This window comes from Suncus etruscus, chromosome 11, assembly GCF_024139225.1.
Source record: "Suncus etruscus isolate mSunEtr1 chromosome 11, mSunEtr1.pri.cur, whole genome shotgun sequence".
Classification (NCBI taxonomy): Eukaryota; Metazoa; Chordata; class Mammalia; order Eulipotyphla; family Soricidae; genus Suncus; species Suncus etruscus.
This window is the reverse complement of record NC_064858.1, coordinates 68531999-68559167: the sequence shown is the minus strand read 5'-3', so window position 1 is coordinate 68559167 and position 27169 is coordinate 68531999. Positions and strand designations below refer to the sequence as shown.

Below are 27169 nucleotides of genomic sequence, written 5' to 3'. Positions count from 1 at the left end.
ACATGAGTCTGCATTGAACTGAAATCCTGAAATACACACTATAGAACATAAAGAACTGGGAAGGTATCTGTTGGCATTCCATTGCCCTATCAGCTGGGTTGTCAGAATCCCTTTATGCCTATATCAAATAGTAAAATGCAAAGAGTCTTTATTAAATTAATACTTTACTAAGTCACTACAGATTAATCACTACTCATCTGATACATTTTTTCTTTTAAAATTATGTACATAAATAAATTGATTTATTCCTTTATAGAAAAATGTAATATAATATAGGGGAGAAGAAATAGTACATTGGGCAGGTTGCCTGCCTTGCACACAAATTACATGGTTTTCATCCCATAAACCCTAGATGATTATCTATGGTCAACTAGAGTTATCCTTGAGTGAAGAGCCAGTGAAGAGCCTGACCATTGCTGGGTGTGTTACCCAAACAAAAACCATATGAACGAAAAGATATGTTATAGATTTAGCATGAGGAGTTGTGATTGGAAATCTATATAAAAGATTCACTAGTAATGTTGATCTCTTCTCCATCTGGTGGGAAAGACAAAGAACTCTAAGGAGCCAGAGTGATAGCACAATGGGTAGGGTGTTTGCCTTGCATGCTGCTGACCTGGGTTCAATTTGGGTATCCCATATGGTTGGTTGCCTCACCCTGTCAGGAGTTATTCCTGAACACAGAGCCAGGAATCATCCGTGAGCACCACTGGGCTTATCCCTCAAATAAATAAATGAATAAAAGAAAAAATACTCTAATGTTATCTTTGCTGCCACAGGATAGAACATTTTTTTTCATTTAGAGCAATCTTCACTATTAGGTAATATTTTTACTGATAATTTTCAAGACTATGTAGGAGTTAATTTAACAGTAATTTATATTAAACAGTTTACATTTATATAATTGTTTTCTAGAATATGTACTTGTGCTTATTATGTTGGTAATAATGTTTTGCTAAGGTATATAAACACTGGGAAACTGATTAATCAAATGAAGTTCATTTGATCTTTGAGATAGTTTCTAATATTACTTTATTTGACAAAATCACATTTAAACAACAATACAAAGTGAAAAAATTATGTTTATTTTTTAATATATATTGGGAGGGCTTTGGGTCACACCTGGCTGTGCTCTGGATTTATTTCTGGCCCCATTCACAGTGATAACTCTTGGGGGATTAAGTGGGGGACCATATATGGTGTCAGGGATCAATTAAAAGCTTCCAGCGACTCAGCCACCTCCCCACGTGGAAGCCGGACCCCCGCACTCTGCCTAAGTCCTGCTCCTGAACCCAGGGACCCCCGACTCAGCTGCAAGCAGGTGAGTGCGCCTGCCACTGAGCCACCTCCCCACGTGGACCTGACCCAGCTGCAAGCAGGGTGAGTGCACCTGCCACTCAGCCACCTCCCCACATGGGCTCCAGACCGCACTCCACCTAAGTCTCGTGCCTGAACCCAAGGACCCCTGACCCTACCCGGCTGCAAGCAGGGTGAGTGCACCTACCACTCAGCCACCTCCCCACGTGGGTGCCGGACCCCCACACTCTGCCTAAGTCCCGCACCTGAATCCAGGGACCCCCCCACCTGGCTGTAGGCAAGGTGAGTACGCCTGCCACTCAGCCACCTCCCCACATGGGTGCCGGACCCCCGAACTTCGCCTAAGTCTCGTGTCTGAACCCAGGGACCCCCGACTCAACCCAGATGCAAGCAGGGTGAGTGCGCCTGCCACTCAGCCACCTCCCCAGTGGGCGCCGAACCCCTGCACTCCGCCTAAGTCCCGTGCCTCAACCCAGGGACCCCCCACCCACCCGGCCGCAGGCATGGTGATTGCGCATGCCACTCGGCCACCTCTCCACGTGGGCAGCGACCTCCGAACTCCACCTAAGTCCCGCACCTGAACTCAGGGACCCCCGAACCAGCTGTAGGCAGGGTGAGTGTGCCCACCACTCAGCCACCTCCCCATGTGCACGCTGGTCCCCGCATTCCACAGCAGCCCCACGCCTGAATTCAGGAACCTTCGACCCAACTGCAGGCACAACGAGTGCACCACCCGGCCACATCCCCACATGGGCACCCAGAGAACCCTGAGCCTGACCCACTCTGCGCCACTGGGAAGGGCTAGATATTATAGACCAGGTGAGCTTTGGTCTACTTCCCAGACCTTGGGAATGCCCTAGAGCAGCCTGCCCCCTGAGCCCAGGAGTGGGTCCAGAGAATGCCAGGTGGGTTGGCATTGTTGCACAATTTTCTCAGCTAAGGCTCAGAGAAGGTGGAGCTCTGCTACTCACAGGGAAAGGAGGGAGGACAGGGAGCTAGGCTCAACAGCACCCTCCAACATTGTGGCCAGGAGCGGAACTGCACTAGCTGCCAACAAAAGGAAAAACCAGACCAGACCCTACTAGAAAACATAGGAGGAGCAAAATCTCGGCAAGACCACCCAACAGACCTCTCTAGAACCACGCTCAGGGAGGGGACCCATCCCCACACCACAGGGGGCAAAAGCAGGCTGAACTCGGAATGCACTGAACTCCAAGCCACACCAATAAATGCAATGAAATATGGGTAAATTAAGGAGAACCATAACATCTGGAGATTTGGAGAGAAACCCTAGCAAGTTTCCAAGTCCACCAAAATGCACAGATACATGGGAAGGAGACCTAAAAGCAACCATGAAGAAGGAAATGCAAGAATTGATCAAAGAAATGAAAGAAACGCTAGCTGCCGAGTATAAGAAATCTATGGATAAACAAATCAGCCAAATTAAAGAAGAAATGTTAAAGAACATGAGAGATTCCATACAAAAAGAATTGAAGGGATTAAAAGACAAAGTAACAAGCCTTACAAGCAGAAACATGGTGTTGGAGAAGCACATTGAAGAACTCGAAGGAAAACTGCAAACAAAAATGATCAAGAAACCAACAAAGAAATAAAAGGCAAAGCACTGGAAGGAAAAGTCCAGTATCTAATGAACAAGGACAAAAGAAACAATCTAAGAATTGTGGGTATACCAGAAGGGGAGGAAATAGAGAAAGGGGAAGAACAAGTAGTCAGGGAAATAATAGCAGAGAACTTTCCACCCTCTGGAAAGAAACTTCAGTGCATATCCAGGAAGTGAAGAGTCCCTAATAAATTAGACCCTAATAAACCAACACCAAGACATATAGTAATCCAAATGGCAAAAAACAAAGAGAAAGAGGAACTCTATAAAGCAATAAGGGAGAAAAAACCCTCAAGTACAAAGGAATGGGCATAAGAATCAAACGAGATCTCCCATTTAAAATAATTGAAGCAAGGAGACAGTGGAATGACATATTTAAACGACTGAATGAAAGAAATTTCCAACCTAGGGTCCAATACCCAGCAAAACTATCATTCATATGGGAGGACAGACTAAAAACATTCTCAAACAAGAACGAATTTGAGCTATTTGTGCAAACAAAGCTGATCCTAAACGACCTACTCAGAGACGAATTACAGAATTCAAACCCCCGATTGTAACAACAATGACTCCACACAACACAACTGCACAACAGTCCTCTCTCTCAATAATCTCCCTAAACGTTAATGGACTAAATTCTCCAATTAAAAGACACATAGTAGAAAACTGGATTAGGAAAAATAAACAGGACTTCTGCTGTCTGCAAGAAACACATCTACAACTCCAGGATAAGCACAGGCTTAGAATAAAAGGATGGAAAGTAATTATTCAGGCCAATGGAAAACAAAAAAGAGCATGGACAGCCATTATTGTATCAGACCAAATTGCATTCAACCTCAAGAAAGTGATCAGAGACAAAGAGGGACACTACTTACTGATCAGGGGAACATTAGATCAAGAAACACTAACCCTGGTCCATATCTATGCACCTAATGTAGAGTCAGCAAAATATGTGAGGCAACTGCTCGCAAACCTGGAGAAAAACATGAAGGGAAATGTGATAATAGTAAAGGACCTCAATACTCCACTATAACCATTGGACAAATCCACCAAATAGAAAAATAGCAAAAAAATAAGAGCTCTAAATGAAAAATTATAAGATCTAGGGCTAATAGACTTATATAGAGCCCTTCATCTCCAGAAAGCAGAATACACATTCTTCTCAAGCCCACATGGAACCTTCTCCAGGATAGACCATGTCTTAGGATACAAAGCCAACCTATATAAGACCACAAATGTAAGGATCATTAGAAGTACCCTATCAGATCACTATGCAACAGATGTCAAAATTGATTTCAAGAAAAAGCAATGGGGAAAAACTAATACCTGGAGATTAAACAACATACTGCTCAACAACAGCTGGATCAAAGAACATATCAAGGAAGAAATAAAAAGATTCCTTGAGACAAATGATAATGAAAAGAGAACTTGTCCAAATTTGTGGGACACAGCAAAGGCAGTAATTAGGGGAAACTCATAGCAATACAGGCCTATGTCAAGAAACAGAAAAATGCCAAAATCAACAATTTAAACGATCACCTCAAGGAATTGGAACAACAGCAGTAGAGAAATCCACCAACAACCATAAAGCAAGAAATAATAAAAACCAGAGCAGAAATAAACAACATAGAAACTAAGAAAACAATATAAAAAAAATCAATGAGACCAGGAGTTGGTTTTTCGAAAAAATAAACAAGATAGACAAACCACTGGCAAAACTCACCAAAAAAAGAGGGAAAACACCCAAATCAGTAGGATCACAAATGAAAGGGGAGAGTTTACAACAGAACCCCAAGAAATACATCATATCATGAGATCATACTATGAACAACTATACTCAGCTAGGCTAGAGAACCCAGTAGAAGTCGACATATTCTTGGAAAAATACCATCATCCTAGATTGGAAAAGGAAGAACTAGAAAGCCTAAACAGACCAATCACCTCAGAGGAAATTGAAGATGTAATTAAGAAACTCTCTAAGAACAAAAATCCAGGCCAGATGGATTTACAGGTGAATTCTACAAACCATTCTGAGGAGACCTACTACCACTTTTCCATAGGCTCCTCCAAATCATAGAAAAAAACAGGAATCCTCCCTAACTACTTCTATGAGGCTAATATCACACTCATTCCCAAAGATGGCAAAGACACCACCAAGAAAGAAAACTACAGACTATCTCACTAATGAACATAGATGCAAAGATACTCAACAAAATCTTAGCAAACTGAATCCAGCACTTAATCAAAAAAATCATACACCATGACCAAGTGGGTTTTATCCCAGGAATGCAAGGATGGTTTAACATAGGCAAATCAATCAACATTATACATCACATCAACAACAAGAAAGACAAAAACCACATGATCATATCAATCGATGCAGAGATTGACAAAATCCAACACCCTTTCATGTTAAAGACACTAAGGAAAATAGAATGAGAAGGAACCTTCCTCAAGATAGTTACAGCTGTCTATGAAAAGCCTACAACCAACATTATAGTTAATGGCGAGAAGCTAGAAGCATTCCCACTAATGTCAGGAACTAGGCAAGGCTGTTCACTCTCTCCACTCTTATTCAATATAACCTTAGAAGTCCTAGCAATAACAATCCAACAAGAGAAGGGAATCAAAGGAATCCAAATTGGGAATAAGGAACTCAAACTATCTCTATTTGCAGAGGATATGATGATATACATCGAAAACCCTAAAGAGTCCACAGTAAAACTCCTAGAAACAATTAACCAATACAGCAAAGTGGCTCGATACAAAGTCAATACAAAAAAAGACAGTAGCGTTTCTATACACAAACAACGAAGTTGAGGAGAGAGATTAAAAATACAATTCTACTTAAAATAGTATCAAAAAATATCAGCTACCTAGGAATCAGCCTTACAAGGGAAGTGAAAGACCGATACCAGGGAAACTTTAAAACACTTCAGAAAGAAATTGAAGAGGATCTAAAGAAATGGAAGAACATTCCATGCTCATGGATAGGTAGAATTAACATAGTCAAAATGACTATCCTACCCAAACTACTATATAGGTTTAATGCAATCCCTATCCAAATTCAGGCATCATTCTTTAAAGTATTAGAACAACCAATCACAAAATTCATCTGGAACCAGAAAAGACCCAGGATAGCCAAATACATACTGAAAAACAAGAAGCTAGGTGGCATCTCCCTACCTAACTTGTAACTATACTATAAAGCCATAGAAGGATTCCCCCCATTTTCGGCATATTAGACTTTTACCCCAGTTTATTACTTTTGTCTTCTTCAAATAAAGCAACATAACTTAAACTATGTAGTCCTTCCTCCCAGTTAGAGGGGGTAATAAGGGAGGCACCAAGACCACGACTACTAAGTAGTAAGCTAGGTACAGAGGGGACCACAATTTCTCGCAGCCCCAAGGGTGAGGGAGGAGGATATGGAAAGTAGGACGAACACGGAGGTGTAGGGAGGACAAATCGGTGATGGGAAGCCCCCTGATTTTATGTATATGTGAACCTGTAATATTATTGTCAACAATATGTAAACCACTATGATCAAAATAAAAATTACATTAAAAAAAAAAGCTTCCAGCATAAAACCAAACCCTAAGACCATTTCTGCAACACTATGTGTCTAATTGTATACTTTCTTTTCCAGCAGTTTTATTTTATCCAACTGTAGTCCATTTATGTTTTTTTTCCACTGAATAACCCTAAGTTCCAGGTAGTGTATTGGTAAGAGAGTCAAAAACCAGTGTCTTACAGCTCAGGTTAATGATCTACTTCCAGTACAGAAAAGATGGACTGCTTTGAATTAAATATTTTTCCCTGTGGTCTTACCATCTAGTGAACACAAAGATCACATTGATTTTCTTTCACTGATACATTTCACTGTTTCGGCTTTATTTTTGCTTCCATTCTTCTAGTTATTTATAGTTTTTGGTATAGATTCAGAAAGAATGACTGCTTTACAATTTACCCCTGTGGATCTCATAATGCTGTGATTAATATGATTCTGGTACTAGGTAAGTGAATTAATTTAGTTCCAGTATTGCAGTTTTCTGCTTGGTCTACAGACTTCCAAATCCATAGTAGCATTTCTAAGTCTCTAGTGGAGACAAATTGCTCAAGTTTTAGATGTGGTAGGAGTTTTTGTTCACAGAACTGGCCTGTAATCTTGCCTCTCTTCTTCCTCACTGTCTAGCCTATCACTTCTTCCCGTGAATCTTTCCATTGTCAACCAGAACTGCAGTAGTTGTCCTGGACAATTCCCTTTTCCTCTTTTCTCCACCTTGAAGTTATAAGTAAGACCTTTTGGTTCTGATTATCATGCACTATAATTTTATCTCCTACTATCCTTTTCTCCTCTTACTTTATTACACAGTGATTTGCCAAGTTGTTCACAATATAGCCCTTTCAGACATTAAATGTTCAAACACTAATTTCACAATGTGACTTTCCCTTTACTAGTATCCCCAATCTCCCAACCACCACTCTAGTCTTACTTTATGTAGGCACAAAGGAAGGCAATTAGAAAGATCAAATATTAGATCAACACAGGTCAATTTGAAATGATTGTTCTATCTCTCCCTGGTATTACACATGTAAATGTCTAAGGATTTACTAGGCTTTTATTGAGACTAGTTTAGCCTTCTCTGTTACTGTTTACTGTTACTGAGGTGGGTTGGTTACTATGTTACTTTCCCACATATTTCTTGCAATACTACTTGGCTGACACTACAGGATATTTAAGTGGCAACATGGTCCAGGATTTATTGATCTGAAACAAATTAAGTGACTTGAAAAGTTGACAAGACCAAGTCATGGAGTTTAATTGTTTTTGTGGGAGGGTAGGGTGTGACATTGGACTGCTGTAGTTTATGCAGAAAGGGGATTCTGACTTCTTTATTCTGAGATGGCCACAGAGGTATCAGCCTGAACCAGTCTACCTGGGAAATGTAGGCAGCCATTATTCACATCTGGAATATGAATGGCTAAGTTTGGAAATTTTTCTTACAGAAATATGGCAGTGGTGGGTGGGGGCTGCCAGGGTATCCAATGGTGGCACCAGTGAAGGATATTTTGACTCTAATCCATTTCAGTTGCCCAGAGATTTTAGCCCTATAAGTCGATCTCAACTGAGAGGGTTTAACTGCTCAGATTATTTCAGTTGCAGAACTGGGCCCTTTCTGTAGAAGTTGTTGGGGGGTGGTATGAGACTGCTATAAATCACGAGAAGGGGGTTCCACTAAATTCCACCTGAACTGGACCACCAGCATCTGGTATTTTCCTCAACATTGCTATTCTCAATTTTGTGTTCTCAATTTTCAAGCAAAGAAATTCTGGGTTAAACTCCCCTGCTAAAAACACCTGTGCCCCTAGAATATATGAGATTGTTAAATGGCACAGGAATTTTGTGATCTGTCTGCTCATCTATCTCACATCACCTCTTAGTATTTCCCTTAGGCCAGTCTCAAGCTTTGCTTTGCTTTGCTGAATAATGGGCATTTCTTGGACAGTCCAAATTCTCAATCTTTACTTGTGCTATTTCTGTTCAGTATAACTTTCTGCCCTTAACACCTTCTCCCACCCCACCCCAGTAATGCATGCCTTTCTTTGAGTAAACTGTATTTCATAAATATTTATTGAAGAACTGACCTTTGAATATCATTCTTAGGATAAAAAAATTGTAATAGAATTTCAACAGTGACCTACATAAATTTTTATTTGCTTTTAGTCTTCTATTTCTCTTGCTCTCTAGTTCATTTGGGATTAAATTGCTTCCCCCCTCTCCTTCTTCCCTTCTTTCCTCCCTGCTGTCCTCCCTCCCTTCTTTTCTTTTTCCTCCTTCTCACCATACCCTCCTTTCCTTTCCTCCTCACTTCCTCCCACCTTCACTTCCTCCCTCTCTCCATTTCTTTCTTTCTTTCTTTCTTTCTTTCTTTCTTTCTTTCTTTCTTTCTTTCTTTCTTTCTTTCTTTCTTTCTTTCTTTCTTTCTTTCTTTCTTTCTTTCTTTCTTTCTTTCTTTCTTTCTTTCTTTCTTTCTTCCTGCTTTTTCTTTTGTATAATTTTGATCTTTTTTTTTTTTTTTTGGTTTTTGGGCCACACCCGTTTGATGCTCAGGGGTTACTCCTGGCTATGCGCTCAGAAGTCACTCCTGGCTTGGGGGGACCATATGGGACGCCGGGGGATCGAACCGCGGTCCTTCCTTGGCTAGCGCTTGCAAGGCAGACACCTTACCTCTAGCGCCACCTTCCCGGCCCCATAATTTTGATCTTAATCAAAAAATTATAAAGTATAAATGTCAGGAACTGAAACTATATTTGATCCTGCTGATATAAGCATTCACAAAAGGAAAAAACCTAATTTAACCTACGTGCTAGGTGTATTATTCATGTAATTCATAAGCATAATTCTGTAACAATCAGCTACATCTTTTGTGAAAATATTACTAATGTATTGAATATTTTATCTAGGTATCTGTTGTTATGTTAAAGAACTACTCTGAACCTGATCCTTTCAAAGGATAACCTTGTTTTGTGATTTTGCACATCAGCCAAATCAGCCTTTGCATGCTTTTGATTGAGACTTCATCAAATAGGATTCAGTGTGGAAAGTCTCCCCTGTTGGGTCTGAGTTGACTTCTGTGTTTTGACTAGGAAAAACTGGAGGACTGGACCTAGCTGGGCTGATAACTGGAAGCCTCTAAGTAGCATTTTTAGCTTGGATGATTCTGAGAATGGGTCATAATTTTTACTGCAAAGACAATTATTATTCTTTTTATTTTTGAAAAAGGTCTCTAACTGAAAACTGACAAAGCAATTCAAAGAGCTACTCCCTCCCCAAAAAGGGACTTAATTCTAGTAGAGGGACCATTCACAGATCCACTTATCCTTGGCAAATTATCAAAAAATTCGGTCACATTTAATCAGCCTGAGAGTTCCTCAGAGTTTCTCAGTAGCCATCTAGGAAATGGATGTTGTTAAACTGATATGAATATTGTGTGGTTCTCAAGGTAGGCATTTTATTTTTTAGATTTTTTTACATGAAGTGGCCTATATTCTTTTTTCTCTCTCTTTCTTTTTCTCTTTCCCTTTCTTTCTTTCTTTCTTTCTTTCTTTCTTTCTTTCTTTCTTTCTTTCTTTCTTTCTTTCTTTCTTTCTTTCTTGGTGTTTGGGTCATCCTGGCTCTGTGCTCATAAATCACTTCTGGCTCAGGGGACATATGGGATGCAGGACTTGAACCACTGTCCTGGATCAGCTGCATGCAAGGCAAAATCCCTACCACCATGCTATCTCTCCAACCGCCAGGCCTATTCTTTTCATAAAAGAGAATGCTTCAGTTGATTTTATATGGCTATTTCTTTCCACCATGAATTTGCATCCAGATTTCTTGGATCTCTAGCTAGCTGTTGTTAGTTGGTTATAGTCTAGCAAGTGTGAAGCAGATATTTCTTTTTTTTTTTCTTTTTTGGTTTTTGGGCCACACCTGGCAGTGCTCAGGGGTTACTCCTGGCTATCTGCTCAGAAATAGCTCCTGGCAGGCAAGGGGGCCATATGGGACACTGGGATTCAAACCAACCACCTTAGGTTCTGGATCGGCTGCTTTCAAGGCAAACACTGCTGTGCTATCTCTCCAGGTCAAAGCAGATATTTCTTTATAATTTTGTTGTGTTTGGGCTTTGGGAGACTGGGATTTGGGTGGAGGACTTGCCGCATTCTTACAGGCTCACCCTTGTCTGATTATGTGTGAGGAAGCTTGCAAGCCAGTGTGGACTTAGAGCCAGTGTGTCTTAATGTGTGAGTGTATGAGTGTGTATATCATTTAGATGCAGGTGGATCAGTCCTTTGTCTCATGACATTCAAGAGTATAAAGAAAATATATACAATTAATCTAACAACTTCTATAGTGTTCTAATATTTAACATTCCAAATTTTTATACTTAGGACAGTGTGTGCTCAGAGTCTTAGAAATCATTTTGTCTGTGTTATTTTCTTTTTTATATATCTTTATTTAAACACCTTGATTACAAATATGATTGTAGTTGGGTTTCAGTCATGTAAAGAACACCCCAATTCACCAGTGCAACATTCCCATCACCAATGCCCCAAATCTCTCTCCTCCCCATCCCACCCCCACCTGTACTCTAGACTGGCTTTCTACTTCCCTTATTCATTCTCATTGTTAGGATTGTTCTCAATGTAGTTATTTCTCTAACTACACTCATCACTCTTTTCTCCCTCTGACTCATTTCACTCAGCATAATAAATTCCATGTACATCCATGTATAGGAAATTTTCATGACTTCATCTTTCCTGGCCGCTGCATAATATTCCATTGTGTATATGTACCACAGTTTCTCTAGCCATTTATCTGTTGAAGGGCATCTTGGTTGTTTCCAGGGTCTGGCTATTGTAAATAGCACTGCAATGAATATAGGTGTGAGGAAAGGATTTTTGTGTTGTTTTTTTTTTTTTGTGTTCCTAGGGTATATCCCTATAAATGGTACAGATAAACTGTATGAGAGTTCAATTTCCAGTTTTTTGAGGAATCTCCATATTGTTTTCCATAAAGGCTGGACTAGACAGCATTCCTACTAGAAGTGAATAAGAGTTGCTTTCTCTCCACATCACCACCAGCACTGCTTGTTCTCATTCTTTCTGATGTGTGCCAATCTCTGTGGCGTGAGATGGTACCACATAGTTGTTTTGATGTGCATCTTCCTGATGGTTAGTGATGTGGAACATTTTTTTTTCACGTGCCATTCAGCCATTTGTATTTCTTCTTTGACAAAGTGTTTGTTCATTTCTTCTCCACATTTTTTGATAGGATTAGATTTTTTTCTTGTAAAGTTCCATCAGTGCCTTGTATATTTTGGATATTAGCCCCTTATATGATGGGTATTGGGTGAATAGTTTCTTCCACTCAGTGGGTGGCACTTGTATCCTGGGCACTATTTCCTTTCAGGTGCAGAAGCTTCTCAGCCTAATTTAGTCCCATCTGCTTATCTCTGCTTCCAATTGTTTGGAGAGTGCTATTTCCTCCTAAAAATGCCTTTAGTCTTAATGTCCTGGAGTAATTTACCTACATGTTGTTCTATATACCTTATGGTTTCAGGTCTGATATGAAGGTCTTTAATGCATTTGGATTTTAACTATGTATATGGTGTTAGCTGGAGGTCTGAGTTTGCTTTTTTGCAAATGGCTAACCAGTTGTGCCAACACCACTTGTTGAAGAGGCTCCCTTTAGGATTTCTTGCTCCTGTATAAAAATTAGGTGATTGTATGTCTGGGAAACATTCTCAGAGTGCTCAAGCCTATTCCACTGATCTGAGGATATGTCTTTATTCCAATACTATGCTGTTTTGATAACTATTGCTTTGTAATACAGTTTAAAGTTGGGGAGAGTAATGCCTTCCATCTTCCTTTTTCCAAGGATTGCTTTAGCTATTCGAGGGTGTTTATTGTTCCAAATGAATTTCAGAAGTGTTTGATCCACTTATTTGAAGAATGTCATGGGTTTCTTTAGAGGGATTGTATTAAATCTTTACAGTGCTTTGGGGAGTACTGATACTTTAATGATGTTGATCCTGCCAATCCATGAATAGTGTATGTGTTTTTATTTCTGTGTATCTTCTCTTATTTCTTGGAGCAGGGTTTTATAGTTTTTTTGTATAGTGCTGCAGACGACTTAGCTTTGCTAAGCAAAACCTTCGTGGGGTCCGGGAACCTTTCACGGAGAGAAAAGCAGGAGCAGTAGTGGAAGAATATGAAATATGAAATAAATGAGACCACACAAAATACATTGTATGGGGACCCTCACCCAAGGGACGAGAGACAAATTTATTTTTCAGCCAATGACATTTTATAAGGACAGACTCTGGTATGCAAGGTGTTCTCAAAGAGAAGGAGAGCAGTACAATGGGAAAAAGACTTTAAATTTACATATTAAAAGACTGTTCTTCATGTGAGAAAGAATTCTCCTGGAGGGCAGTGAAACCAGAGCTGGGGATGTTTTTGGTTTAGCAAAAAGCAGGTTTTTCAAGAAACCAGGAGGAGAGAGACAGAGATATTTTTGATGTCTATGTAGTAGCTGCAAAAAAGATTTTAGGGGGGACAGAAATAATTGTTTACCATCATAGAGCTAGACTTAGAAAAACAAGCTGTTGGCGCCAGGTTATATGAACTTTTGGTACTGACATTTTTTTGTCTGTAGGAGAGCTGAGGCTGAATTTCTATAGTGGCCAAATAGAGAGAAAAATGTAATGTTACAGCCATGTTGGAATTACTGCCAATGATCCACGCAAAGGGCCAAATGATTGACTTCTCTAAGCGGGCCTTTTGGCAAATAATTCTTTTGGAGCAAGGCACTGTCCCAGGAAGGCAAAAAGCCATGTCTGGTGCGTGTCCCCCTAAGTTGGGGGTAACAGTATAGGTCCTTCATGTCTTTGGTTAAGTTGACTCCAAGATATTTGAGATTGTGTGACACTAATGTGAATAGGGTTGTTTTCTTAATGTCCATTTATTTCCTATCATTATTGGTGTATAAAAAGGCCATTGATTTTTGTGTGTTAATTTTGTAGCCTGCCACATTACTCTATGCATCTTTTGTTTCTAGAAGCTTTTTGGTAGAGTCTGTAGGGTTTTCCAAGTAGAGTATAATGTCACCTGCAAACAGTGAGGGCTTGACTTCTTCCTTTCCTATCTGGATGCCCTTGATATTTTTTCTTGCCCAATAGCAAGTACTTCCAGCATTATGTTGAATAGGAGTGGTGAGAGAGGACAGCCTTGTCGTGTACCAGAATTTAGAGGAAAGGCTTTTTAGTTTTTCTTCATGTAGGATGATATTTGCCATTGGCTTGTGGTAGATGGCCTTGACTAGATTGAGGAAGGTTACTTTCACTCTCATCTTGCTGAGAGATTTTTTTTTTACAAAGAATGGGTGTTGGACCTCATCAAATGATTTCTCTGTATCTATTGATATTATCATGTGATTTTTATTTTTCTTGTTGTTTATATTGTGTATTATAATGATAGATTTATGGATGTTAAATCATCCTTGCATTCCTGGGATGAAACTTACTTGATCATAGTGAATGATCTTCTTGACGAGGCATTGAATTCTATTTGGCAGGATTTTGTTGAGGATATTTGCATCTGTGTTGATCAGGAATATTGGTCTGTAATTTTCTGTTTTTGGCAGCATCTTTATCTGGTTTTGGTATAACGGTGATGTTAGCTTCATAAAAGCTGCTTGGAAATGTTCCCGTTTTTTCAATTTCATTAAAGATATTGGCCAAGATTGGTAGTAGTTCCTCTTATAAAACTTGAAATAATTTATTAGTGTATCCATCTGGGCTGGGGGATTTGTTTTTGGGCAGACACTTGATTACCGTTTTAATTTCCTCAATGGTGATGGAGATGTTTATATATGCTACACCCTCCTTATTCAACTGTGGAAGGTTATAAAAATGTAAGAATTTACTTATTTCTTCCAGGTTCTTATGTTTCATGGCTTAGTGTTTCTCAAAGTAGTCTCTGTTTACCCTTTTAATCTCTGCAATATTTGTAGTGATGTCACCTTTTTCATTTCTAATACGGGTTATCAAGTTTCTCTGTCTTTTTTTTTTTTTTAGTTTTGCTAATCATCTGTCAATCTTGTTTATTTTTTCAAAGAACCCCCTTCTGCTTTCATTGATCTTTCAGATTTTTTTTTTGGGTTTCCACTTTATTGATTTCTGCTCTACGCTTTGTTATTTCCTTTTGTCTCCCTATTTTTGGTTCCTTTCTAATTTTATAAGTTGTGTCATTAAGCTGTTCAGGAATGCCCCTTCTTCCTTCCTGATGTGTGCTTGCAAAGCTATAAATTTTCTTGTCAGTACTGCTTTTGCTGGGTTCCATAGATTCTGATAGTTTGTGTTTTTACTGTCATTTGTTTCCAGGAATGTTCTGATTTCCTCTCAGACACACTGGTTGTTCAGTCGCAGGCTGTTTAATTTCCAGTTGTTAAAGTTTTTCTTTGTAGTTTACATCTAATTTCAGAGCCTTGTGGTCAGTGAAGGTAATCTACAAAATTTCTATTTTCTTGATATTATGGAGGTATGTTTGATGTACCATCATGTGGTCTACCCTGTAGAATGACCCATGTACACTGGAAAAGAATGTGTAGCCAGGTTTCTGGGGATGGAGTGTCCTATATATACCTACTAGGCCTCTTTCTTCCCCTTTTCTTTTCAGGTCTAGTATATATTTTTTGCGTTTCAGTCTGGTTGACCTATCAATTGTTGATAGGGCTGTGTTGAGGTCTCCCACAATTATTGTGTTATTATTGATCTCCTCTTTCATTTTTTTTCAATAATTATATTAGATAATTTGCTGGTCTCTCATTGGCTGTGTATATATTTAGTATTGCGATTTCTTTCTATTGCACATATACCTTGATTAGTACAAAGTGTCTATCTTTGTCCCTTAGAACTTTTCTGAGTCTAAAGTTTGTGTTGTCTATTATTAATATGGCATCCCAGCTTTTTAAGGGTGGTGCTTGCTTGGATGATTTTTCTCCAGTCTTTGATTTTGAGTCTATATTTGTTCTGACTATTTAGTGTGTTTCTTGTAGGCAGCAGAAGGTTGGATTTATCTTTTTGATCCATTTAACTACTTTGTGTGTCTTAATTGGTGCATGTAGTCCATTGACATTGAGGGAGATGATTGTCATGGGATTTAATGTGATCTTTGTATATAAGTTTGGTGTGTTTGTTGGTCTGTCTTGTTTTAAAGTAGACCTTTCAGTTTCTCCTTTTAGGCTGGTTTTTGCATCTGTAAAATTTCTGAGCTGTTGCTTATCCATGAAGCTATGTTATCTTTTCTTTAAACCTGAACGTGAGTTAGGCTGGGTGTAGTATTCTTTGTGAAGCATCCTAATTGTGTTATTTTCATCACTACCTACATTTTTTCACTTCCCTATATGAATTTCAAAGAAGCTTAATGAAATACCCCAATTATAAATACTGAGAGTGTAAACTTAAGTCAGATAATTATAGCCTGAGTGGATAAGAATTTTCTTTGTCTTTGAATCTAAGAAAAATTAGTTACACAGGACTTATTTATGTAGCTGTCTTAAAGAATGACATAACATATTCAAACACTGTAAACTGCCAATCACAATCCAAAGAGGTTTAAGGATATTAGAAAGGATATAGTGTGTATTGACAGACATATTTATTGATTTTATTAACTTTTTATGAATTTAAAAATAGGTCCTGATCTCCCTTTTCCTCCACAACACTTTGTCACAGCAGCATAGGAAAATAATGATCATTTTTGTTAGAAGCAGATTAGGTAAAATCTTGCTGTCATGGTTTGTTTCTCATTTCTTTTTCATGTGACAGACATTAGAAACATAAGTAAATGCATTTTTCAACTTAGGGATCATGTGTTTACAAGATGCTGAGACTTTATCATATTAAGAAGTATGGAGTTTAGATTACATATGAAATGCAGTTATTATTTGGTTTTGTTTTCTGGGTCACACATGCTGGCATGCACAAATTAATCCTGGCTCTGTGCTCTAAAATTACTCCTGGCAATGCTTGGACTATAAGGGATGCCCAGGATTGAAACTGGGTCTGCCACATGCAAGGCAAGGGCCCCATTTGCTGGAAACCATTTAATGAAAAACTAATCTTGATCAGATGCCTTTAAAATTTCATAGATAGTGAAGAAGATAGTGAGTCACTGTATTCCAGTTGAAAGGGAACCAGAACATCTTCATGAAAGATCTCATGACCTAAAGTCGTCAGTTCCTAAGGTCCACCATTGTGTGCCCTCTCCTTAAGCACTTCACTCTACACCAATCTGAAACTTCCTGTCAAAACAAATTCTGTTCTGATCTTTTCTACAGTTTCAAAGCACTGCTTTGAATTTCAAAGCATAGCAGGAATTCCTAGTCTTTTTTGTATTAAGCTAAGAGTAAAATTATATGAGTCCTTCAAAGATGCAGAGTCCTTCCTATGCTTAGACTGTAATTAAGGAGGAGGGATGGGATATGAGGTGGTTAATCAAATTACACTTCACAAAATTTTCTCACACTTTTTTTTTTATCATTGTCTGAAAGTTGGCAGAGCTCTTTATTGGACAATAGTATCATCTGCTTTGGGTGTCTATCTGCTTCCCCGATATGTTACAATTTGGCCTAGTTCTTAAGCCAAAACCAACTTAAGTCTTAAGATTCAGAAGCTGAGTTTTAGTGTTTGAGAGACCAGCTCCTATAATAGACACAGTGAGTCTCTGTTCCTTATAAGTTGATAATAAACTTAACCATTTAACTACTCAAGAATTTCAAGAATACTGACACCATTCTTCCCATCATTTTAACATTAGTGAAATGCTTGATAAATTATGGCACAGATTTAAGTGGAAGGAATACATTCAGAGTCATTGAGAAAATAGATGCTTTTCATATTGTAGATTGTTTAGGGTCTGGTTGGCGTGGCAAATATATTTGTGCAGACCACCTGGCTGTATATTTATGTACATACTGTCATCGGTACTTTCTAAAATTGACATGGTCATTGCTTTTCTTACCTCCATAAATTCAGTTTTTAGACTTCAAACTTTCAGTTAATGTCAAGCCTGTCTTTATGAATAGTAATATACACATGCTTCTATTTAATAGTCATTGATTTCAGCATGTTTTTATCAGCATGCAATAACTTCTATTGTTCTGTTACTACATGAAATTAACTTTATGGTTGTTTATTTTAATTTACAATGTGGAATTGTGGGATACTCTGGTTAACATTGATAACAGATTGGGAAGTATAGAATAAAACATTGCTTAATGCAATTTTAGATACAATTACTTCACCGAATCACATTGCACAAAAGAACATGTTATTTGTGCTTATATATTTTAACTTTTAGGTAACTTGTACAAGAGGTAAGTCTACAAATGATAGAAATATTTTGCTTTCTCTTCTCTATAATGATGAAAAATTTTAAGTCAAGAGGATATACCAATTTTTCTAGAATTCACTTAATTTTTTTCAGGGTTAAACATTCATGATCACAGACCCTGTTCTTGCTGCTGATCCTCATCTGAGAACATACAGGATGTCTCTCCTTAAAAAAAAAAAGTCATTGGGGCCAGAGTGGTGGTGCAGCAGTAGGGTTTGTCTTGCACGTTGCTGACCTAGGACAGACCACGGTTTGATCTCCTCGTGTCCCATCTGCCCCACCCCCACCCCCGAGCCAGGAGTGATTTCTTAGCTCAGCGAGGAGTAACCTTTGGGCGTCACTGGGTGTGGCTCAAAAACCAAAACAAAATAGTCATTGCTAGGGAGCTGCCAATCCAGGTTCAATCCCCTGATTTCCTGAGCATTGTGAGAAGAGATTTTGAGCACCACCTGAGGTGGCCTCAAAATTTAAAAAAATTAGTCACTGTTGGATCAATTATTATTCATATGTATCTTTTTGTTTTGTTTTGGGGCCACATCCGGCAGTGCTCAGGGTTTACTCCTGTCTATCTGCTCAGAAATAGCTCCTGGCAGGCCCGGGGACCATATGGGACACCGGGATTCGAACCAACCACCTTAGGTTCTGGATCGGCTGATTGCAAGGCAAATGCCATTGTGCTATCTCTCCGGCCCCTCTTCATATGTATCTTAAAGTTTTTACAGGTGTCTATCTGGTAGAGAAGACTAGAAACTTTAAAATAGTACATTTGCACTATTCACTAAGGCATCATAATGCCATCATGAACTAGTGAGGGAGGGATGGCAATGCATTCACCGAGAGGTTTCATAATATTAACTTGAAAGAGTGAAAACTAAATATTTATTTTTCTCCAGAGACAGGATCTCCAATTACAGCATCATGCATTGGACTAGGTAATTCTAGAACTCCTCCTCCAGGACAAGCAGGAAAGAGTGTTCCTGGCTACAATGGTGAGACATACTCTTTCATTATTGGAAACTTATTATGTTAATATGTTTTCTATATTTTTGCTTACTGTTAAACATATTTATATGGTCCCCCAAGAAGCCAGGAGCAACTTCTGAGCGCATAGCCAGGAGTAACCCCTGAGCGTCACAGGGTGTGGCCCAAAAAACCAAAAAAAAAACAAAACAAAAAAAAAACATATTTCATTAACTATATTAGGTGCTTAATGAGTATTTTAATATAAGTATTATAACTGAATGTCTTAATTTTTGAATAAATAGTAAAATTACAAAGTTCCAAAAATATGTTCTAAGTGGCTATCAGAGGAGTATATTATAAATATGAAAGAAAATCATATGTATGGAATAGCCATAAGATTCCTAATACTCAGGTGGTCTCAGCCCCAAGGGCAATACCATCCCCTCCCTGGTGCCTTTATAAAGCCTCTGCATACCTCTATTTTTGGCTTCCTGATCCCTGTGAGAGACTGCTGAGAAAGAGTTCAGTGAACTTAGTCAACTTAATCCCATCAAGGTTTACTGAACAGGTTCACTGACCACGTATGTGGACCCAGCCCACAAGGCAATACCATCCCCTGCCTGGTGCCTTTATTAAGCCTCTGCATCCCTACATTTTTGTCTTCCTGATCCTTGTAGGAGACTGCTGAGACAGACTCCACCAAACTTAATCAACTTAATCCCATCAAGGTTCACCGACTAAGTAGGTGGTCCCAGCCCACAAAGCAGTACCATACCCTGCCTGGTGCCTTTATAAAGCTTCTGTATCCCTCCAATTTTGGCTTCCTGATCCCTGTGGAAGACTGTTGAGACAGACTCCACCAAACTTAATCAACTTAATCCCATCAAGGTTCACCGACCACCAAGGAAGAGTGCAGCCATGTAGCAAAGAGATGTGTGGGCCACACAAATCTCCGAGCCCATGAACTCCACCACAACACTCAGTAAAAGTCACACTACAAGCTTGTCAAAGGGGAAACAACAGTGGACAACAGCATGCATAGAGAATGAAGATGGCAGCTTTGATGTCCCTGAGAGTACCAAACAAATAGTTAACCTCTCAGACAAGGAGTTTAGAGTACTAATATGGAGGATGCTCATAGAACTCAAAGAAAGGATAAAGCTGAAGAGAACACTAAGATAGAAAGCAGAACTCCGAACTGAAATAATAGGACTGAAAAACTCAGTAGATAAAATTAAAAACTCAATGGAAAGCCTCTCCAACAGAGTAGCAGCAGCCGAGAACAGAATCAGCGAGCTCGAAGATGAGATGAAGAACAACTCCATACTTAATAAACTGCATAAGAAATGAAAAGGGTGAGATCACTACAGATACTGCAGAGATTCAAAAGGTAATCAGAGACTACTTTTAGAAACTTTATGTCACAAAACATGATAACCTAGAAAAGATAGATAAAGTCTTGGACTCCTACAATCTTCCACTGTTAAACCAGGATGATCTAGCACAGTGGTGGGCAACCTTTTTTCTCAACTGAGCCAAATCTCACCAAAACCACGATTGAAATTTATTTTGAGAGCCACATTTTTAAAATCAAAAATACATAGGATGGTACACTTTTTTTAGTTTCAATAATTTCTTATTGAGAATATTCTGCATGAAAGTATCCACATGACCCAACTGGAGCTGTGTGGAGCCAGCCGCTGGGGCTGCACAAGGGGCGTGCACTGACAGAGGGTAGGAGCAGAGTCCTGACTCCTGGAGAGGCTGCCCGGCACACAGAAGAGCCTCATTAAAAAGTATAAAGAGCCAAATGGGCTCGTGAGCTGCAGCTTGGCAACCACTGATCTAGCATATATAACAGACCCACCAGTGGGGCCGGGCGGTGGCGCTTGAGGTAAGGTGCCTGCCTTACCTGCGCTAGTCTAGGAGACGGACCGCGGTTCGATCCCCCGGCGTCCCATATGGTCCCCCAAGCCAGGAGCGACTTCTGAGCGCATAGCCAGGAGTAACCCCTGAGCGTCACCGGGTGTGGCCCAAAAACAAAACAAACAAAAAAAAAAACAAACAAAAAAAAAAAAACAAAAAAAACAGACCCACCAGTACTGAGGAAATTAAAAGTGTAATCAAAAGTCTTCCCCAAATCAAAAGCCCAGGCCCAGATAGTCACTAACAAATTCTTTCAAAACTTTCTAGAGGAAATACTCTCAATCTTTTTGAAGTTCTTTCATGAAATTGAAAAATCAGGAACACTCCCAAGTAGTTTTTATGAAACTAACATCACCTTGATACCAAAACCAGAGATGTTAAAAAAAAAAGAAACTATAGACCAATATCCCTAATAAACACAAATGCAAAGATCCTCAACAAAATTCTGGCAAATAAGATCTAATGCCTCATGAAGAAGGTCATACACCATGACCAAGTAGAATTAATTCCAGGAATGCAAGGATGGTTTAACATGCCTAAATCAACATAATACACCATATCAACAAAAAGAAAACTGGAAACCATGTGATTGTATCAATAGATGCAGAGAAAGCATTTGATGAGGTCCAAAACCATTTTTTCATAAAAAAATCTCAAGATGGGAATGGAAGGAACTTTTCTCAATATAGTCAAGACCATCTACCACAAGCCAATGGCAAATATTATTTTCAATGGAGATAAACTACAAGCATTTACTCAAAAATCTGGTATAAGAAAAGGCTGTTCTCTCTCACCACTCATATTCAACATAGTGCTAGAAGTTCTTGCCATAGAGATTAGGCAAGAAAAAGATATCAAGGGCATCAAAAAAGGAAAGAAAGAAATCAAACTCTCACTGTTTGCAGATGATATAATATATTTAGAAAACCCTAAAGTCTCTACCAAAAAGCTTCTAGAATCAATAGATTCATATAGAAAAGTGGCAGGCTAGAAAATTAACAACACAAAAATCAATGGCCTTCTTGTACACCAATAGTAATAGAGAAGAAATGGAAATTAAAAAAGAACTTGTTCACATTAGTGTCACACAAACTCAAATATTTTGGAGTCAACTTAACTTAGGACGTGAAGTATCTATACAAAAAAACTACAAAACTTTTTGCTTCAAGAAATAAAAGAGGACATAAGGAAATGAAGACACATACCCTGTTCATGGATTGGCAGGATTAACATAATTAAAATGGCAATATTCCCAAAACATTGTACAGATTTAATACAATTCCTCTAAGGATACCCATGATATTCTTCTTAAAAGTAGATCAAACCCTTCTGAAATTTATTTGGAACAATAGACACCCACAAATAGCTAGAGCATCCCTTGGAAAAAGAGTATCAGAGACATCACTTTCCCAAACTTTAAATTGTATTACAAATCTATATTTATTAAAACAGCATGGTACTGGAATAAAGACAGACCATCAAATCAGTAGAATAGACTTCAGTATTCAGAGAATGTGCCCCAGATATACAATCAGTTACTCTTTGCTGTTCCGGTACCAACTTGCACCAGTTTTAACATGATATCCTGACATGAGGAAACGTCAACAACTTGAGCTCAGAGAGGGTTGCCCATCTCAGCCCCTAACAGTATGATGCAACCAGGAGACATGTCATCCTTTGCCCTAAGCAAAAACCAAAATCGCTATCTACAGAAGACTGACTTTGACAAATATTCACTGGACAGAACCTATCAAGAGACCAATAAGGAAGTTCCTAGCCTAGGTCTTGAATTGGTACAAAAACCAAGATCTCTAATTTCAGAGGTCTAATTTTGGCAACTGGGACTGAGCAGAACTTCTGGAACTATGCTGAAAACTATACCCTAGGCTCTGTCCTAGGTTCTGAACAAAAACCAAGACCACTAATTACAGAAGACTGATTACAACAACAGTGATGGAACAGAACTCCTAAAATCATAATGAAAAACTCTCTCCTAGCCTTCTCCCTATGACCTACATAAATAACAAGATCTCCAGCTACAGAGGCGGGATATCATCACCCACATCTGAGTGGAAAGTTTCCTGGCACCATAAAAAGACCTCGGGGTGTGCAAATGAATGAGCATGGAGCAGGTAGTTGTTCCCATGGCAGTATGCTTTAAGGGCAGAGAAACCCTTTATCTCTTAGGCCAAGGGAATTCCAACTGTAATTTTCCCCATATTTACCATTCCTATGCAAAAAAAAAAAAGAAGAAGAAATGCAACCTTTTTTTTTTTTTTTTAAGAAGTTGCTGGTCTGTTTTTTTTATTTCTTTTTTTCTTTTTCTGTAGCTAATGGTTTTGGTTTTTGGCTTATTCTGTGTTTATTATTTTTGTAATCTTGTTGATACTTTCTTATTGTTTTTTGTTTCTGGTTTGTCTTGCTTTACTACCTTTTTTTTCTTTTTTTTTTTATCTTCCTTCTTCTAAACAGATATTTCTAACACCTAGATGTACTCCTCCTAGTTTTTCTCTTTTTTTGTTTGTCTTTTTTTTTCTTTTTTTTTTTTTTCTTTCTTCCCCCAGATGGTACCAAAGCCAGACAGTCGAATGTTCATTTGGTGGAAGTAAAAGTTGATCAGACTTGAATACTAAATCCAAAGTCAACAACAACAAAATCGATACCCAATCTACAACAAGCTGTACAAGGGGGGAACAGTTGCACTAGCATTATGGGGGTAAAGGAGGGAGATGTGTAAACATGCTGGGAACTGGGTTGGAGGGAGGACAACACTGGTGGTGGAAATGCCCCTCACTCATCGACACTATATGCCTCAAATATTACTGAGAGAATTGTAATTCACTTCGACCATAATAAATAAAATTTAAAAAGAAAAGTGAACTCAGACCTCCATCTAACACCATGCCCAAATTTCAAATCCAAATGGGTTAAAGATCTAGATATCAGACTCAAAACCATAAGGTGTATTGAACAACACTTAGGCAAACAACTCCATGACATTGAGACTAAAGGCATCTTCAAGGCAGAAACAGCATTCTCCATACTAGAGGAAACAGATATAAACAGATGGGACTATATTAAGCTATGAAGCTTCTGCCCCTCACAGGAAATAGTGCCTAGGATATAAAAGCCACCCAGATTGAAGAAACTATTTACCTAATACTTGTCAGACAAGGGGTTGAATATCTAAGATACACAAGTTACTGACAGAACTTAACAAGAATAAAACATCTAACCTCATCAAAAAATGGGGAGAGGAGATGAACATTTTCTCAAAGAAGAAATGCAAATGGCCAAAACTCACATGAATAAATGATCCACACCACTAATGATCAGGGATATGCATTTCAAAACAGTAACGAGGTACCATCTCTTGTCACAGAGGCACACATCACAAAGAACAAGAACAGTCAGTGCTGGCAGGTATGTGGGGAGAAAAGAACTTATATTTCTACTGGGAATGTTGTGTAGTCCAGACCTTATGGAAAACAATATTGAGATTCCTTTAAAAACTAGAAATTGAGCTCCCATATGATTCAGCTATACCACTCCTACGGATATACTCTAGGAACACAAAAATACAATACAAAAATCCTGTCCTCACACCTATATTCATAGCAGAACTCTTTACAATAGCTAGAATCTGGAAACAATGAGGATGCCCTTCAACAGATGAATGGCTAAAGAAACTGTAGTACATATACACAATGGAATATTATGCAGCCATCAGGAGAGATGAAGTCATGAAATTTTCCTATTCATGGATGGAAATAGAAACTATTATGCTGAATGAAATAAGTCAGAGGGAGAGAGAGACATAGAGTAGTCTCACTTATTTATGAGTTTTAAGAAAAATAAAAGGCATTATTGTAATAATGCCTAGAGATGAGGGCCAGAGGATCGGATCATGGTATGAAGCTCACCTCAAGGAGGGGTGAGCACACTTAGAACACTAATAACTACCACACAATGTTACTGAGTGAGAGCAGTAGAATACCTGTCTCAAATACAGGCAGAGGGTGTGGGTGGAGATATATGAGGTGCATTTGTGGTGGGAGTGTTGACCTGGTGAAGGGAGGTGTTCTTTTTGTGATTAAAATCTAACTACAGTCATATTTGTAATCATTATTTTTAAATAAAATTGAAATTAAAAAAATTCCTGATACTTTACAATAATCATTACATTGAATTTAAATAGACTATTTTTTTTTGAAGATGATGCGGGTTGAAAGATAGCACAGGTATTAAGTTGCTTGATTTGCACTCAGTCAATCCCAGTTAGATCCTTGATACCACATATAGATTCCTGAGCACCGCCAGGAGTAATGCTTGTGTATTTGGTCAGAAATAAACCCAGAGCACCTCTAGGTATGGTTTTCAAACTATAAGATACTATATTGTACTCACATGTACACAATGGGATATTATACAGCCTTCAGGAGAGATGAAGTCATGATATTTTCCTATTCATGGATGGACATGGAAACTATTATGCTGAGCAAAATAAGTCAGAGGGAGAGAGATAGACACAGAATAGTCTCACTCATCTATGGGTTTTAAGGAAAAAACCAAAGACATTATTGCAATAATACAGAGACAATATAGATGAGGGCTGAAAGGATAGGCTCATGATATGAAGCTCACCGCAAAGAGTGTTCAGTGTAGTTAGAGAAATAACTACACTACCAACTATCATAACATTGTTAATGAGTGAGAGTAGTAGAAAGCCTTACTTGAATACCGGCAGGAGGGGGTGAGGAGGGAGATAAGGCGCATTGGTTTGGGAATGCTGCACAGGTGGGGGATGTTCTTTTTATGACTGAAACCCAACTGCAAACATATTTTAATAATGGTGTTTAAATAAAGATATTATTTAGAAAAAGATATATTGTATCCAGAAGGATTAAATAATTTCCTCAAGTTAACACTGATGGTTAGGTTTTGAGGATAATAAGAACCACTGGTGTTTGTATTCTTCACAAAATCACCTTTTCTATTTATATATGTAACCTCATAATTACAATGTGTTAAGTAAAATTGAATAGAAAGAATAAGAATACTAAACAAAAATGAATCATTTTGTTTACACTGATATTGTTTAACAATGAGGTGCAATATCCTTTCAGTATTTATTTTTAAATTGCTTAGTATTACAATAATTCAATAATTTCTCTTGGATTTAATTTAGTTGCATAAATTATACCACTAATTTAAATTTTCAAAAATCCACTTTCCTTATTTTTCCATATAATTCTATATGCTTTATAATCGCTATGTTCAGACAGAATACAGCAAAGCATTCACAGAAACATCTATCAACAGAAAGACCAACAACTAGCACTTACTGATATTTCAGAGAAGCCACGCAGATGAAGTAGACTTAGAATCATTCATTTACTTTTGCAAAGACAAAGCATCATAGAAGTTGTTATTTGGTCAAATAATTTTGCTTAATTCATGGAGAAAATGCAGCTTTTGGAGAACATATTTTGATTTCTATGCATATTTGTAAATTATAAAATTTAGAGATTAGTCTTTTGTTTTCTTAACATAAAAGTAATTAATTTTCTTCCTAAGATAATGACTACCTAAAAATATGAATAATTTAGTTTACTTTAGCAGATATTTCTATAAAAATAGAAAGCGTTTGTTAAAAAAAAAAAAGAAGCTTAAACACAGTGGTTAAAAACATGTTTGTAGTTGGATTTCAGTCATAGATTGTACACTACTCTTCACCCGTACCTTTTTCTTGCTTCAATGTCCCCCATTTTCCTCCACCCACTCACTATCTTCCTTTCCCTAGGGCAAGCATTCTGCTTCTCTCTCACTGTCATTGTCATTGTAATTGTCAGTGTAGTTAGTGCTCTAACTGCTTGCTCACTTCTTTTTATGGTAATAAAAAGACCTAATTAGACCTAATCTCTAATGATCTCTGAATATTATTTCTATGCTGTCTTTTATTTTTCTTATATTTCACAGATGAGTGAGACTATTGTATTGTCTATCCTTATCCCTCTGACTCATTTCTCTTAGCATAATAGTTTCCATGTCCATCCATGTATATGCAAGTTTCATGATGTCATTTTTCCCAACCACTGCATAGTATTCCATTGTGTAGATGTACCGTTTCTTTAATCACTCATTTGTTGGCAAGCACCTGGGTTGTTTCCAGATTCTGGCTTTTGTAAATAGTGCTGTGCTGAACATAGGAATGCTGAGGGCATTTTGTATTGTGTTTTTATGATCTTAAGGTGTCCCTAAGAAAGGTATAATTGGATAATAATTTTCAGAGTTTTGAAGAATATCTGTAATGTTTTTCAGAAAGGTTGGACTGGGTGGCATTCTCACCAGTCATGAATAAGAGATCCTTTCTTCCCTTATATCTTATATCTGTAA

At 38.2% G+C, this 27169-nt stretch overlaps 1 protein-coding gene across 1 annotated transcript in view; it reads left to right on the top strand.

Moving 5' to 3' along the window:
• Window positions 1–27169, top strand: part of ACSS3 (acyl-CoA synthetase short chain family member 3) — a 238668-nt gene that overhangs the window by 180453 nt on the left and 31046 nt on the right. The window contains exon 10 of the mRNA XM_049783383.1: window positions 18778–18873. Coding sequence (XP_049639340.1) covers window positions 18778–18873 — 96 coding nt within the window. The remainder of the gene's footprint in view (window positions 1–18777; window positions 18874–27169) is intronic.